The sequence below is a fragment of the Citrus sinensis genome, chromosome 7 (genome assembly GCF_022201045.2).
Source record: "Citrus sinensis cultivar Valencia sweet orange chromosome 7, DVS_A1.0, whole genome shotgun sequence".
NCBI classification, from domain to species: Eukaryota; Viridiplantae; Streptophyta; class Magnoliopsida; order Sapindales; family Rutaceae; genus Citrus; species Citrus sinensis.
The window spans coordinates 18,672,132-18,688,657 of record NC_068562.1 but is presented as its reverse complement, the minus strand read 5'-3'; the positions used below and the strand labels follow the sequence as shown (position 1 = coordinate 18,688,657).

Here is a 16,526-nt window from a genome sequence, read left to right as displayed (position 1 = left end):
AATAAAGATTTTATAATGTAAATTATAAAGTATAAAATTATTTACTAATTAAACAAATTTAAATATCAAAATTAATTTAATGTTAAATTAATTATGATTGTTTTAATAATTTATTATTGACATTATGAAATGTCAAATTTCTTTTACATTTATCACATATAACTTTAAAATTAAATTTGATAAATTATTATGTGTATATGAGTGGTTAATATAATGCAAGACTAATTAATCTCATGCACCGCTTGGAGTAATATCCAAAACTAAATTAAGAATATGTTGTGGATTCACGATAAATAAATCCTTAAACATTAGACTGCACCTGACATGAGATTAGGATAAAATGTCAAAAAATAATGTCATCCCCACTGTTAATCCTCCAACCAAACAAGGGCTAAACATATGTCACGAAAGGAAGTATCGCGCTTCTATGCTAATTATGCATTGCTTTAAATTCGTATGGAGCTTGTATGGTAATTATGCATTGGTTGACATTGATGCAAGGATAGTGAACATTGGTTGGCATTTTGGTTTCGGTACTGATGTGCACACATAATAGTTCTCAAACTCACACTAGTTAATAGTAAGAGTAATAAATGAATCACATTAAACCTGTCCTTGTTGCTCGTCTAGTAGGGGTGGGCAAAACCAAACCGGAATATAAAAAAATTCCGTTCGGTTCGGGTTTGTTGGGTTTCGGATTTCAATATTTGCTTTAAAAAAACCGAATATAAAAATTCTGTTGGGTTTGTTTCCGTATAGTTTGGCTTTCTGCGCAACATAAAAAATTCTCCAACCGAACCGATAATATCATTTCGGTCCCTCACATTTGTTAAATGTTATTATGACGCAAAATTTACAAAATATTTCCATCTACAAATTGTATTATTTCCAATTTACCTGAAATTTTGTTATTTTTGCAAAAGGATCATTAACCAAACCTCAACAATGCAAGATAAGATAATGATCCCTAATTTTTTTTATAAGTTATCTTATGGCAGACAAACTTATTTAATTTAATTAATGTTTTCAGCCAAAATCTTTAAGATTAAAAATAATGACGATGAATGTAATAAAAAAAAGTACAAAATTTTGCACCATTTTTATTTTGCTTCAACAAATCAATAAATTTTTTTAATTCATTATACATTAATTATAGTAGGCCTTATGTCGAATGTAAGATAAACAAAAAAAGCAATTTCTTAATTCGATTCGTAAAGTAAATCGTTACCGAAAAATTGATACCATTACTAAAAACCCAAATTTGAACCGATAAAGCGAAACCAAACTATCGGTTCCGGAATGGGATTTATATTTAAACTCCAAAAAAAAACCCAACGAAAATTGTTATATTTACGACCCAAAACGAACCGAAACTGTAAATTTCTCCCGCAACCAAACCGAACCCAATCAATGCCCACCCATACTAACTAGTGTGGTACTACCCTGCTTTGAATAACTACAAACATCCAATTATTTTGCCACAGATGAACAAAGGAAAATTATTAATTACAAATCGACGAAAACTAAAGGAAAATTATAAATTAGAAATCGCCGGAAACGGCTGCTGAATTTTAAGTTTGTTAATTTATTGTTGACTTCAATGGGTACGATAAAAGTGAATAATTGCATACTTTTAACTCCCAGCCGCCGGTCCATGGAAATGTAATCAGCTCATCTGCGTCGGCTAAAATAGATAAACCAAACTGTTGTGTGTGTTGTGGCCGTATTCCAAAATCCCCATTCCATCGTTACAGATTTTGAAAATTATATCCATCCACCGAAGCCTCCCCTCTGTACATCAATAAGAGGGATACTGATGCAGCGGAAGTTTAATGTTCAAAATATTCCGTTGATTTTAGAGAATACCGGAACGAAAGAACAACTAAATTCATGTTGATTCAAAAGAATACCGCGAATTTAGGGATTAAGACTCGTTGATTCCACAGAATACCGAGAATTAACTGTTCAAATACTCACAAAAAGATTTGAAAATTGAAATATTATTAAACTCAAAAATCTCTGCTTTCAAAGGCTACAAGAGGGAGCTATTTATAGTAGTAGTAATTATCCTAATTCATGAAGTAAAACAAAATCCTAAATTGAAAGGGAAACAAAATTCTAAATTAGAAAGAAATTTAAAAGTCTTAAACTTTAGTTAATAAGGAAACTAATCCTAGTATAATATGGATTCCTACTCTTCATCATTCCCCCTAGGGTGAAGAGAATTCGCCCTCGAATTCAGATTGTCAGCAATAACATCTTTATCATGATCACCTCTGTAAGGAATAAGATGCTTGACATTAAAGACATCTGCGGTGCGGATATGACTAGGAAGCTGTAATCGGTATGCATTAGGATTTATCTTCTCGATAATCTCCAAAGGGCCAATTTTCCTGGCAGAAAGCTTATTGTACTCACCAACTGAGAATCTATCTTTAGTTAAGATAGCCCAAACAAGATCTCCTACTTGAAATTCTAAAGCTCGACGTTTTTTGTCTGCCATAATTTTATAACTTTCGGTCGTCTGCTTCAAAGACTCTTGCGTAGTTTCATGAATCTGCTGAAGCTGCTCAATAAAGTCTTTTGCTTTACCGCTTTTGCGAACTAAATCTGGAACTGGAGCCAAGTCGATAGGAGCTCGTGGATTATATCCGTAATTCACCTGAAAAGGGCTTAAACCAGTACTACGCTTAACTGCACGGTTATAAGTAAACTCGACTTGATATAACTTCTGATCCCACATCTTCAAGTTATCACCAACTAGACTACGTAGATGGTTTCCTAAAGAGCGGTTGACAACTTCAGTTTGACCATCTGTTTGTGGGTGGTAAGCACTACTAAAATTCAGGCGAGTGTTAGTCAACTTCCATAATGTCTTCCAAAAATGGCTAAGAAATCGTGTATCCCGGTCAGATACTATAGAACTTGGTAAACCGTGCAATCTATAGACTTCTTTGAAGAATAGGCGAGCAACAGTCAAAGCGTCTGTAGTCTTCTTGCAAGCAATGAAGTGAGCCATTTTCGAGAATCGATCAACAACAACAAATATTGAATCCATACCCCTCTGAGTGCGGGGTAATCCCAAAACAAAATCCATGCTAATGTCAGCCCAAGGTTGTGTTGGAATTGGCAGCGGCATATATAACCCAGCATTAGTTGCTGCACCCTTGGAAACTTGACAAATGCGACAAGTCTCAACATAGTGATAGACTTCACGCCTCATAGTAGGCCAAAAATAAGTGTTGGCGATTAGAGCCAGAGTTTTGTCACGACCCATATGCCCTTCATTATGTAACTCTGAAATGATTTTCAATCTCAAACTTGAGTTAGGAACACACAACTGATTACTCTTGAAAAGGAATTCGTCATGTAAATGATAATCTGAGCGAAACCCTGCAACAACGTCTTCTAATATAGGAGCAAAGTAAGGATCAGAAGCATATAACTCTCGAAATGTGTCAAATCCAAGAACTTGATTATGCATCTGTGTCAATAACGAAGTTTGTCGACTAAGTGCATCTGCTGCCCGGTTGGATTCACCAGAGGTATGCTTCACCACAAAGGTAAATTGTTGAAGGAATGCTGTCCACGTGGCATGTCTGTGAGAGAGCTTGTCTTGACTATTGAGATACTTTAACGCGGCATGGTCAGTGTATAAAACAAAGTCTTTATGAATTAGATAATGTCGCCAATGTTTTAACGCTTGGACTACTGCGTAAAATTCCACGTCATAAGTGCTGTAGTGTGCCTTTGCTCCATTCAACTTCTCACTGAAATAAGCTATAGGCTTACCCTGTTGGCTAAGAACAGCTCCAATGCCGACCTTAGAAGCATCACAATGTACCTCAAAAGTGAGCGAAAAATCTGGTAGGGCAAGTACTGGGGCAGTAATCAACTTTTCTTTGATAATCTTGAATGCCTTAGTAGCTGCCTCTGTCCAAGAGAATTGTCCTCCTTTCATGCAATTTGTGATTGGTGCCATAATAGTACTGAAATGAGGAATGAATCGCCTGTAAAAAGAGGCCAATCCATGGAAACTTCTGGTGGCGGATAAAGTAGTTGGCTGAGGCCAATCTCGAATAGCACTTTTGATTGGTCAACAGATATACCATCCTTCGACACCACATATCCCAAAAATAATACTTTCTCGGTCAAGAAAATACACTTGTTTACTGCTGTGTATAAACTTGTTGCTCTTAAGGCTAAAAGCACTTCTCTCAAATGTTGTAGATGTAACTCGTGACTGGTGCTATATATAAGTATATCATCGTAGTAAACAACCACAAACTTTCCAATGAAAGGGCGAAGAACTTGATTCATGACTCGCATAAAAGTACTCGGAGCATTAGATAAGCCAAACGGCATTACCAACCACTCGTATAACCCTTCGCGAATTTTAAAAGCTGTTTTCCATTCATCTCCAGGCCGTATTCGAATTTGATGGTAGCCACTTTTCAAATCAAGTTTGGTAAAAATTGTTGCTCCACTGAGTTGATCTAACAAGTCGTCTAATCGAGGGATTGGAAAACGATATCGAACTGTAATTTTATTGATAGCTCGACTATCCACGCACATCCTCCAAGAACCATCTTTTTTTGGAGTCAATAAAGCAGGGACTGCACAGGGACTAAGACTTTCACGGATAAATCCCTTTTCTAGTAACTCTTCCACTTGGCGCCTTAATTCCTCATGTTCTGTAGGACTCATACGATAATGAGGTCGATTTGGTAATGTAGAACCTGGTACCAAATCAATTTGGTGTTGTATATCTCGAAGAGGTGGTAAACCCTGTGGTAGCTCATTAGGGAACAAATCTTGAAATTCCGCCAGAATAGGTGTCACAGCTTCAGGAATCTTCGAATCACCGTTACTCTCTTTTCCCAATAAAATGTAAACTCTCTTTGTCTCTGCTACAACATCTATAAATTGCTTCTTTCCTAACAAATAATTACCCAAGTCTTGCTGGAGAGTAAACTCTTTGTTAGGTAGGAGAACGATTTTGGTGTTGTTAAACATAAAGCTGTAGGTGTTTCTCTTCCCATCATGCACTACGTTTCGATCATATTGCCAAGGTCTACCCAGTAATAGATGACAAGCATCCATAGCCACAACATCACACCAAATTTTGTCTTTATAAATTGAACCAATGGATAAGGAAACTAAGCAACGTTTCGATACTGTCACTTGATTTCCCTTCTTCAGCCATGTGAGCTTGTATGGAGTTTGATGAGGTTCTGTCTTTAAATTTAGCTTTGTTATGGCTTCTTCCGAAATGACATTCTCGCAACTGCCGGAGTCTATGACCATACGACATACTTTACCCCCGATTGTGCAAGTAGTCTGAAAGATATTCTGTCGTAGCCACTTGTCTTTGTCTTGACCTTTAGGAGTGAAGAATGTGCGGTTCACGATCAACATTGGCCTGCTATCACCATGTTCTTCAACAGATTGAGCGCTACCACTACTATCAAAAGTTGGCTCTACAGCGAACTCTTCAGTTTCTTCCTCCTGGTAGTCTTCACTTTCCTCTGTGCCTACGAATAAGCCTTTACCATATTTTCCTCCCTTTTTACATTCTGTCATTCGGTGCCCATTTTCTCCGCAATTAAAACAGCGTAATCCCGAACCCGATGATTGAGTTTTGCTGCTTTGACCGATTTCACTAGGTTTACTAGTTTTATTTGGAGGATTTGGAGGAGTGAAATTACGAAATTGGGAAGTTGGGTTTGAATTATCACGAACAACACTTCGAGCACCCCGAAAGCTTGAGTCATTAGTACGTCGACTAAATTGCTTCTCCAACTGCAAGGCTTGTTGGTGTGCCTCTGAAATAGAGTATGGGTCAAGTAAATTTAATTGGTCTTGAAATTGAGATCGTAGGCCTCCAATGTAGCGGGAAACCTGTTGTTCTTCTGTCTCTGTCAAGTCATTGTGGGCCACCAACCAATGAAATTCTGTAGTGTAATCATCCACTGATCGATTACCTTGCCTTAAATTCTGTAGCTGTTGGTATAACAGTTTGACGTAATTATGAGGCAAGAATGCTCCACGCAAGTGCTTCTTGAACTTTTCCCAAGAATCAATCTTCTTTTTGCCTTGCTTAATCCTTGTGAGCTTAGTTTGTTGCCACCAAGCTGCTGCTCTTCCACGAAATCGAGTTGCAGCAAGCGAAACTAGTTTATTTTCAGGAACTTCTTTGTATTCGAAAACTTCCTCAATGGCGTTAATCCAGTCTAATAATTCTTCAGGTCGACCACTTCCTTGAAATTCGGGAATGTCAATTCTCAACCCAGATTCCCATCTTCTGTCATCAGTAGACTCAGTTCTAGGTCGACGCCCAGAGAATGGGTTAGCAAAGCTTACACTTGATTTGTCTTCACGTTCTGGAGTACGATGGCGTTCGTCAAGTAACTCTGCTATTCGTGCCATTTGTGCAGCTAACATATCAATTCTGGCTGTCATACTAGCCAGGGATTCATCTTTCAAAACATCTTCTTGATTGTAAGTTGTAGTATGAGCATCACGAGCTTTTCTTGGAGGCATTTTTTCAAATTCGGGTTTAAAAAGGTAGTGGGGTTAAACTGAAAGTAAATAAAATTTTAGGCCGAAACTGTAATTAAGCAAAAAGTTTTAGATTGCCGATGATGGTGGTCGGAAATCGAGTAAGGGTGGGTGGATCTGAAAGATTTTGGGTTGGTAAGATGGTGGTGGTGGTTTGTCTGAAAAAGTGGGTTTTTTTTTTTTAAGCTAAATGGAAAAAATCAAAAAGGGCAAAAGGAAAGGTTTGGTGGTAGATGGAGTTAGATTGGTGATACCAGGTTTTGGCTCTGATACCAAACTGATGCAGCGGAAGTTTAATGTTCAAAATATTCTGTTGATTTTAGAGAATACCGGAACAAAAGAACAACTAAATTCACGTTGATTCAAAAAAATACCGCGAATTTAGGGATTAAGACTCGTTGATTCCGCAGAATACCGAGAATTAACTGTTCAAATACTCACAAAGAGATTTGAAAATTAAAATATTATTAAACTCAAAAATCTCTGCTTTCAAAGGCTACAAGAGGGAGCTATTTATAGTAGTAGTAATTATCCTAATTCATGAAGTAAAACAAAATCCTAAATTGAAAGGGAAACAAAATTCTAAATTAGAAAGGAATTTAAAAGTCTTAAACTTTAGTTAATAAGGAAACTAATCCTAGTATAATATGGATTCCTACTCTTCATCAGATACATACGGCCACATGGAATAAAAAAATGTACATGATTATAACATTAACGCCTCATGTCTGTAAATTTCGAAAGCTATAGTTGATATTAATTTAGGAAACAGTAACGATGATTGAAATCAGTTTTGGCCCACACAGGTGATTACACAAAACAAATGTTGACAACTCTATGCCATATCATAATATTGACTGGCATCGTTCTTCAAACAATACAAACATTGTGGGATGCTGGGATATTGTAAATATCCACCGTCCAGCTGTCGCGTGTGCAATTTGTGAAGATTATGACCATTCGCAGGTGCCTCGGCCGTGCAGCCACAAACACAAGTCAGACACATTTCCCCAGATCATAAAATCTCTTAAATAGCCGCGGAATCGTGCAGGATTTAAAGCAATGAGTTTTCAAATGTCATACCCGAAGGATGCGTTCTCTAAGTCAACACCTGTGCAGAAAATGAATGCTATAGGATGGCGTGGCGCAATTGTGAAAAGACCGCGTGGCATCTATACATATTCGCTATTGTTGCGGGTTTCTTTGTCCACCACTTGAAGTCTTCAATGAAAGTGGTGTAAGTAAATGGGCGAGAGTTAATGTGCATAGTAAAAACAGATGCTGAAGGAAAGTTGCAGCATGACTGACACAATTGTTACATCAGTGGATAAAGTACGTAATGATGACATCGGTAAACGAAATAAGCTAATAAGGACGTGTCTATGGTACAAAATCGGTAACAAACAACTCCCGTCATCCCACCATCCGATTGTCTATTTTTAGTATCTCACTCCATATCGAACCACATCTAACGGCTGACGCTGCAGTCTGTAGCTTACAGATTCTATAAACTACTGAAGTGCAGCTAATAATTTTCCCTAATAAAAGCACCCGCCTTCCATTTAAAGCGAGGATGGACCACAACATTCTTTCACGTGGATGATTTTTACAATTCACTTCGGTGGAAATAAATTATTTTTTATTACATTTCAAACTTGAATAAAAAATCTTTATAATGCCTAACTAGTCCAAGCGAAAGGAATCGAAATTTTGTATAAAATACAAGTGTATTTTGTACATTAACATTATGAACGACAAATCGTGTTGTATCCGAATATTTGTGAGCTATAACATTTGGACATTCAGACAGGAATAAGATTTAAGTCGGTAAGCGTCATCAAATAATAACTTCATATAATCATTACACAATACGATATATATAATATAAGTTTTTGTAAAGTAATTATATTAAGTATTACTTAATAAGGTAACGTAGTATTATTATATACTTGCTTTATATCTTCTTATTGCAAAATTCATGTATTAAATTATGTTATTATTTAATTTACCATCATCGGCGTCATGGCCATTATTATTACTTCCAATTACCGACATGTTATTCACTACAATTATTTAAAAAAAATGAAATAAATAAATGACAAATGGCTGCTGACTAATTAGTTAATACGTTAAAATGATTTAACATATCACAACTTTTTTTCATTTCATACGACACCCATGTTACCTGCTTCACTAAAGTAAAGCATCATTTTGTCGCTAATTCATTTATGGTGTCATTGTCGCCATTAACGATTACAACATCGTTCCTCTGAAGACAATAGTAAATTAACCAAACCAGCTACTAATAAAGCAATAAGATCGTTCACATGTTATGGATGTTAACAGCAGTAGGTCCATAAATTGGGCCGTCGAGGAGACAATATTGTACGAGCATAATCGTTACAACTGCTGAACCCAACCGGGCCGAAACATAGCAGCCCATAAATGATTTGCAATGAACCAACAAACTAATGCACCCATGTTTACAAGACCCCATTTAGTTTGAGTTTAGAAAGCAGATACCGAATTTGGTTCGCATTTCGATCGGCGTGTTGCGTGGACCTCGCAGTATAAATTATTAAGCTACAGTACATTACACGTGTTAAACAACATGCGGTCGTATATAAACCTCCAAAAATTCATCTCATGAATTATGGCGCCACAAACGACACTGGCATAAAATATGTTCTCATTTTCCAAACAATTTATGTTCAATCCTCAGGGAGCTGATGATCACTTCGCTGTCAAATCGTTGTCGAACCTGATCCACTAACGCTTCAGTCCGACGGTACTACGAAACAGCTCTTCCCACAATTGTATCAGCCGTGGAAGTTGTATATCTCCGGGCCGGCAATTGCAGACATTACTCGTTAAGTCATCGTTACAAGAAACAAAGACAAACGGCCGAGGTGGATTGAATAGCACGATCACATTCACTTTCTATTCATAAGGTATGTAAAACCTGGAGATTGAAATTTCTGTTTTAACAGTGCCTAATTGTGCAGACAAAATGGCAGCATATTAAATGTTTATTTAATTATTGGCCCGACATCATCGTTTGTGCAACTGCACCAATCTCATATGAAAATATTGTTGCTTGGTTTTATGGCAAAGCTTCTGTGCGAAACCGAATTTTTTTGTCTGGTTACTATGTACCATGTTGGGATGTGTCTAATACTTGAACGTAAAAGAGCCTTTGGTTCCGATGCAGCATCGGGCCAATGTTTTGTATTTATTTCACGGCATATTGGAAATAATTAGACTTGTCTAACCAACCTTGTCATAACAAATGGACTCCAGGATTGAGTAATCTTTAAATTACCATTTTAATTTTAAGCCAAATGAACTATTTAGCACGACCAAGCATGTAATACGTTTATGAATTAACAACTTATCTTGCAATGCATAATATTTTCCGCTGAATAGTTAAATTCACTGAGACTATATCTTTGTTCCGGTTGAGTTATGCCATAGAGTAATACAAATTTATGCTCCGGCTACTGATGTTGACTGTCTGTGCTACAGTTCTCCCAACTGGTATCTCTAAGTGAGGATTTTATTATTAAACCGACAAGACCATTAAATTGGTAAGTTTGTGGGTGAAAATGTGTTTGTGTTTTCATAACATTCACTGTCAATTGATTCGTTAAATAACGCAGCTTATTATAATGGTGTTTCTCAAACTAACAATTTTTTCCTTCTGCTCGGGGTTACAGCCAAATATTGTAACTGCCAATTCAACTGTAATGTATGACACTATTTCAACCCCGTAATGCTAACGTTATAATATATTATGTTTTCCTTAAGTCGGGCTTCCATTTTGGTCTTACATTTTTATATTGTTATGGTTATGATTACTTACTCTCATAAATTGGTGGATGCAGAGGTTACTTATGAGACGGTGCGGTCAAGTTCAAATATTGAAGGTTACATACAGCAGACAATGGATTGCACTCCCCACAAATGTGTGTGCTATTCATCTACTTCCTTAAGAAGCTGCCAATGCAGAATGACATCAATGGAGACAATAACTACCACATCTCCTGATCATTTCATAGCCTGCAATAGGCCATCGAAGAATATATCACAGACAGCCGTGAAGATTACATTGCCTACTGAAGATTTGAAAACGTCCGATCACAATGCCAGAAAAAGGAATGTTGCAAGGGTGCTGTTTGAACAAAAGATGGAACAACCAGCTAAGGGGCATGAAATCTCGCATGGCCACCATCGTGGAAGTGACATCCATGAAGACCCGACCGTTTCATGTGAGCCACGAACGAATACCAAAGCATCAAAATCGTCAAGGGTAGAAGAATCTGATTCAACAAATAGGAGACAACTAATTTCAGATTCTGAAGTGCAGAGATTTTTTGCCAAAATGTATCCTCGTCTGATTGAAGAAACCAATGGAACCAACAGCAAAGATTCAGCCATTCAGCTATGCACATCTGGTAAGACACAAGATTATGCTGTCTCATGGCCATTTGATAAAAGTTGGGAAGCATATAATGACTTGGCAAATGAGAGAATGTACTTCCCTAACAGCAATGATGATGATGTTGAATTAGACAAGTCGTGGGTGGGATACGAAGACGATTTATTTAAAATTGAAATAGACAGGAAGAAAGGGATCAGAGGAACAAATGGTTTTTTATTTGATCCTGCATCCAATAACCGAATGATTATGAGGATGGGCCAGCGCTTCAAAAATGATGTTCAGTTTAGAGCGGCATTAGAGGTTAATACAATTCGGGATGGTTTTAAACTTTGCATAATACATAACACAAGTACCTGTGTCAGCTGCGAGTGTTCGAATCTTCACTGTGATTGGAAAATCACAGCAGTAAAAGAGAATCACAGCAATGTTTTCGTTATCTACGACATAACTCCAATGCACACATGCAATCAACGTTCGGTCAAACTGCAGGGGGGAACAAAGTGGATTGCAGCTAAGTTCCTGCATATACGGAAGCAAAGTGAACACCGAGAAGTTGACAAATTACGGAATGAAATTGCAACAACTTATGGGATTAAATGCCCCATATGGAAGTTGGAAGCTGTTGACAAAATGGCGAGATTTTGGCTCAGAACAGATCATTGGATATGCACAGCTGTTACAATACAAATAAGAGATGGAGATTGTAAACAGTCGCAACATCGTTATTATATAGACAAAATCACAGCAGCAGTTTACCGCCGACATTTTTGACCGAATGTTTGTTTTCCTCTATGACACCGCATATGCTTTTAAGACAAGATGTCGAATGCTTGTAACAATTGATGGGTGGGAGATTGATAGTCCATATAAGAGTGTGATGCTAGTTGCAGTTTGTCATGACGGGAATGATTCTGTCCTCCCAATTGCATTTTGTGAGGTTGTAGAAGAGAATTTGGACTCGTGGGCTTTTTTCCTAAAAAATTTAAACTATGGACTCCGGTTGGAACGTGGAGAAGGATTGTGCATAATGGGTGACGGGGATAATGGCATTGACGAGGCAGTTGAAGAGTTCCTTCCATCTGCTGTGTATAGGCAGTGTTGTTTCAGTCTTTACACCAAAATGGTACATGAGTTTCCTGGGGTGACAGTTCATTCACCATTTTGGGGTGCATGTAGGAGCACCAATGGGAATAGTTTCAAAAACCAGATGGCTGTCATTGAAACGATAAGCATGGAATGTTATAATTGGTTGAAAGACACTGATTGCCAGAAGTGGGCATTATATTTTATGCCGGAGTGGGTGAAAAGCACAGAAATAACCATCAGTGCCACCGAACAACTTCGTATTTGGTTGCTCAAACAGTTGGACTTGAATGTCGCACAAAGGTATACAACAATAACCCGAAAAGTTGCTGAAATATTTCAGAGACGATATTTACTTGGCTGGGAATGGGTTTATGACAAAATCACCCCAGCTGTAAGACAGCAAATCATACAAAATACGTTTGAGGGTGAGGGTTGGACTGTTGATGTCACTTCGCGCAATGCAATAGCGGTTGTAACTAGGGATGGGCTTGCCTATGAGATTAACAGGGAACTTATGACATGCACTTGCAGATTATGGCAACTCTCTGGAATTCCTTGCCCACATGCATGCCGATGCATCGACACATGGGGAGACAAGCTGGACACATACGTACATAGGCTGATAACAGTGGATGAATATAGATCAGCTTATGGACCAGGGATGAATATGCTTCCCCAAGCAATGCAATGGAAATGGCAGTTACATGACAGTATTTCTCCACCAAAGAAAAGGTCTACTAAATCAAATAGTACAAGATATTTAAATCATCAGACCCTAACTATAACCTATGCCATGATTTTTTAAATTTTACTCTTACAGATACCCAAATCTCCTTTGCATTTTCTGTATGCACTAATCATTACCCTGTTGCAGTGATAATCATCTCTGACGGATTGCCACATCCTGGACGGCCCGACCAAGAACAGCACAAACCAGTAAGAACTATGTTTTAATGTTCCTCCTTTCTATACAAAATATTAAATTTGGCTTTCTATATACATGCCTTTAAATGCGAAAGCTCCTATTGCAGGTCAATGAAAGGAACCGTTATTGCTCGTCCATGACTTAAGGCACATCATATGTAAATCAGCTTAACATTGTACAAACGTACTCCCTAATGTTTTGAATCGGGCAAACAACTCGTTACATGGAAACCATCACGTTATTACTGACGTCATGGGGATTTGCCATGCGAAATTGAGTTGGACAATGCTTATTGACATATTTTCAATTTCTGTACACATAATGTAAATTAACCATATATTTTTCAATGGTCAGTTCGGTCCCACAACTGTGACGTTTCACTTTAACTGCAAATTGGTTATCGAATGTGTTCCTCTAGCACACTTTGGCATTTGTTTGAAATAAAGTGACAAAGTTAATCATATGCCACCAAATTTTCCATAACTTTGTGACCTACTGTGGAAATTGACGATGCTGAATTTGTTACTCAGATACAAACTATTACCATTCTGCTAAACAATGGACATTCCCATCTCACCTGGTCCATCAACCACTGCGTCAAATTTCTCAGGTACATCGTCAATGTCTTCGTTGCTGTAATCAATGCCCAACATAGCATGCAAGCTCTTTAATAACTCCAGTTTTCCAATGATATACATAACTGCATCAATATGAAATGTAATGGGTATTAACTTTTTCATACCCAGGTGTACACGTTTGCATTTTATTAATGTCGTCATGTGGAGATGACAAAGGATACATAACAGTTCAAATTTTAGTTACTCACTCCACTATTATTGTATTCATACTATAAACTTTTTCTTATGTGAATACACAAGATACTTAACACGAGACCTTTGCAATTCTTTTGTATAACCTCAATTCAGTGGGGTAACGAAAACTCACAATTTTACTAACACGCGAATTAATTATTTGATATACTATATTCTTTTAATGCTAAATCTTATTCCTTCAACTTACATAACCACTACAAAACTAAAATACCTTCCCTTTCCCAATAAGGGCCCATACTGTAAAAGGTCTAACAATAAAACATCCATAAAAATAAAAATCAATGCCGGTGAATCCTAATTTGTAAAACCATTAACCCACTATGAATACCTAAAGCAAAGTGAATCATAAATATCAAAGAACATAGTTTCAATAAAAAATGGCACAATGGATACCTAAAGTCAGGTATTTCACGTTAAATCCTAATGGAGCCGAGCAAACATACCGCAACAAATAAAATTTTTATATATTTTACCTCATGCACCCGGTGGCAATTCCTCAAGCTCCAACAAAAGGATTAGTAGATGACATATTCATTGACTAGGGACTCGAAGACAGGAAGAATTGTGCCCCCTTTCACAAAATTTTGGCCTTCTCCATATGACAAAAATTTTGCAAACATTTTTAGTTTAGGACTTTTCTATGGCCGACTGCAGTTGGAATTGGTATATGTTAGGTTAATGTACAAATTAATGAACTTATGTGTTATTTCAAATTTTTAATTTATATTTGTTTTTACATGCTTCTTTTTACTTTCAACAGCCCAGCTCTTTCTATTTGTATTTAAATTTCTTGGGTTGAGTTTTTAAATTTCAATATATTGCGGGGTTGAGTATATTTTACTAGGGATATCACGACATTTTCTTTATATTTTTTTAAAAATTAGAAGCCAATTTTCTAATATATTTTTCCATTTTACTCGCGAATCAAGTCTAAACTCGTCCTTCAACAAACCCGCTCTGGCTCTAACAACAAAAAAATAATTATTTTTATTACATTTTTCATTAAAAGGCCAGCATATTCAACACATTCCAACATTGTCTCATTGCAAAGGGGAAAGGTTGGAGCCTCAACAAAACACCGATTCTTGGGCTTTACACCTGTGCACACTTTTCACCACATTAACATTTTACAGCATAACTCATATTCAATTTTTCTCTTCCGATGGAAATGTTTTCCAACTACAACTGAGGTATACTTACCATGCAATTGTGATTTCATACGCCATTATTTTCTCTTTTATGATCCAACCATTACATTCAACACAAGACTTACAAAACCTATTACAATCGCAACTTGTACTTGATTTTTGCCTACTAACATTGCAGCCCCTCCTATTTTATTACAAAATAAAAGTAGTTACATAATTGCACAATTTAGTCTTTAATCTTGCCCTACGGGTCTTTTTACGGAAACACCATTATTATCACATTTTAAGTTCGTATACCCAATTTGCATTATTATTCATTTACTTATTCATACCAAACACTGCATTATAATTACATTTTACTTCTATATAACCCTTTTCCACCATCTTTAACTTCATTAACCAAACCTAATTATGGATCATCCTCTTTTTTGCACTAACATACAACTCCATCCATATTATCATCGTATGGGACAAAACATTAACCCCATAGAATTCTTTTAAGATCGTGCCACAATTATTTTTTTTCCTTCTTCTTTGTTCAATAATTTATTATCATTTATCTGCCTAAAAACACTCTATTATTTTTTTAATAAATAAATTTACATTCAAAATAAGACAAAGTTTTTGACATGGGGATGTTTAGAAAGTACCTTATTTTTTTTCTTTTTATTTCGCACTTACTGTGTTAACTTTTTCCAACTTCTATCACAATCTCATTTTTTCACTCATCTACCCTTAAATGACACTTACATCACGTACACTACATTACTTTTTTCATGTATCACTTGTATTCGATAAATATTGACGTTTCGTCCCTTTTATTATACTACGACATCATCTATGTCAAGCAATGTTGTTATTCCATGACTAAATAAACAATAAATAATGCTGTTCCATCTCTTCGTTAGCTCCTCCAAAATTCAACCTTCATTTTTTTAGATCTCCTCGTCCAAACTCCAACTCTTTTTTCTTATGGTATGATATGCATACTTCTTCAAATTATGAATTGTTAACAAATTTTTTCCAAATATTTCGATATATTCTTTTCCGAATTTTTCTTCATTTTATGTACAATTAATAATTTATCCTTTTATTTAAATTAAGGATAAATTATGTGTTGTTCATAATTAAATAAAAAAATTACTATTCTTTTTCCACCATTTGTTGACACTTTAAATTCACTGTTTGCAAAAATTCTCGTCGCTGTATCACATTTTTCCTGTCTCACCTAGTTTAACAAATACTTGCATGCCTCCACCAAGTTGTTTCCAACCATTACCTGCATACACTTTTTGCTGTTTCTGTATTTTGCTGTTTGCTGCCGTTCATTACATGTGTCTTCCTAAAATACTACATGTTCATTACACGTGGATGCTATTTTTTCAAACCCATCTTTTCTCCAGCTGACCGGCTCTTACCTTTTCCTCAGGTAACTGCCCTTTATGTCTGCCTCTCTTCTGCAGCCGTGGGATTAAATCCAACGGTCACCTTGCTAACTGACAAACGACTGTGGCACCAAACCCCCGAGGCAT

The 16,526-nt window shown here is 36.6% G+C and overlaps 2 protein-coding genes across 3 annotated transcripts; one reads left to right on the top strand and one right to left on the bottom strand.

Moving 5' to 3' along the window:
- Positions 1–3,957: 3,957 nt before the first annotated feature.
- LOC127898861 (uncharacterized) lies at positions 3,958–6,543 on the bottom strand. The gene has a single exon (XM_052431354.1). It carries the CDS (start codon positions 6,541–6,543, stop codon positions 3,958–3,960), a length of 2,586 nt encoding a protein of 861 aa, XP_052287314.1.
- Positions 6,544–10,451: 3,908 nt separating this feature from the next.
- Positions 10,452–13,388, top strand: LOC127903699 (uncharacterized). Of its 2 annotated transcripts, none has more exons than XM_052444194.1 (2): positions 10,452–13,024; positions 13,120–13,388. In XM_052444194.1, the coding sequence occupies exon 1, from the start codon at positions 10,505–10,507 to the stop codon at positions 11,771–11,773; it is 1,269 nt and encodes a 422-aa protein (XP_052300154.1). In that variant the 5' UTR covers positions 10,452–10,504; the 3' UTR covers positions 11,774–13,024; positions 13,120–13,388. Both variants share the same exon structure in this region, with proteins under 2 accessions (XP_052300154.1, XP_052300155.1).
- The last annotated feature ends 3,138 nt before the right edge of the window (positions 13,389–16,526 follow it).

Excerpts from the sequence above, each read along its gene's own strand:
- LOC127898861 (XM_052431354.1), bottom strand. The coding sequence starts at position 6,543 with ATGCCTCCAAGAAAAGCTCGTGATGCTCATACTACAACTTACAATCAA.
- LOC127903699 (XM_052444194.1), top strand. The coding sequence starts at position 10,505 with ATGGATTGCACTCCCCACAAATGTGTGTGCTATTCATCTACTTCCTTA.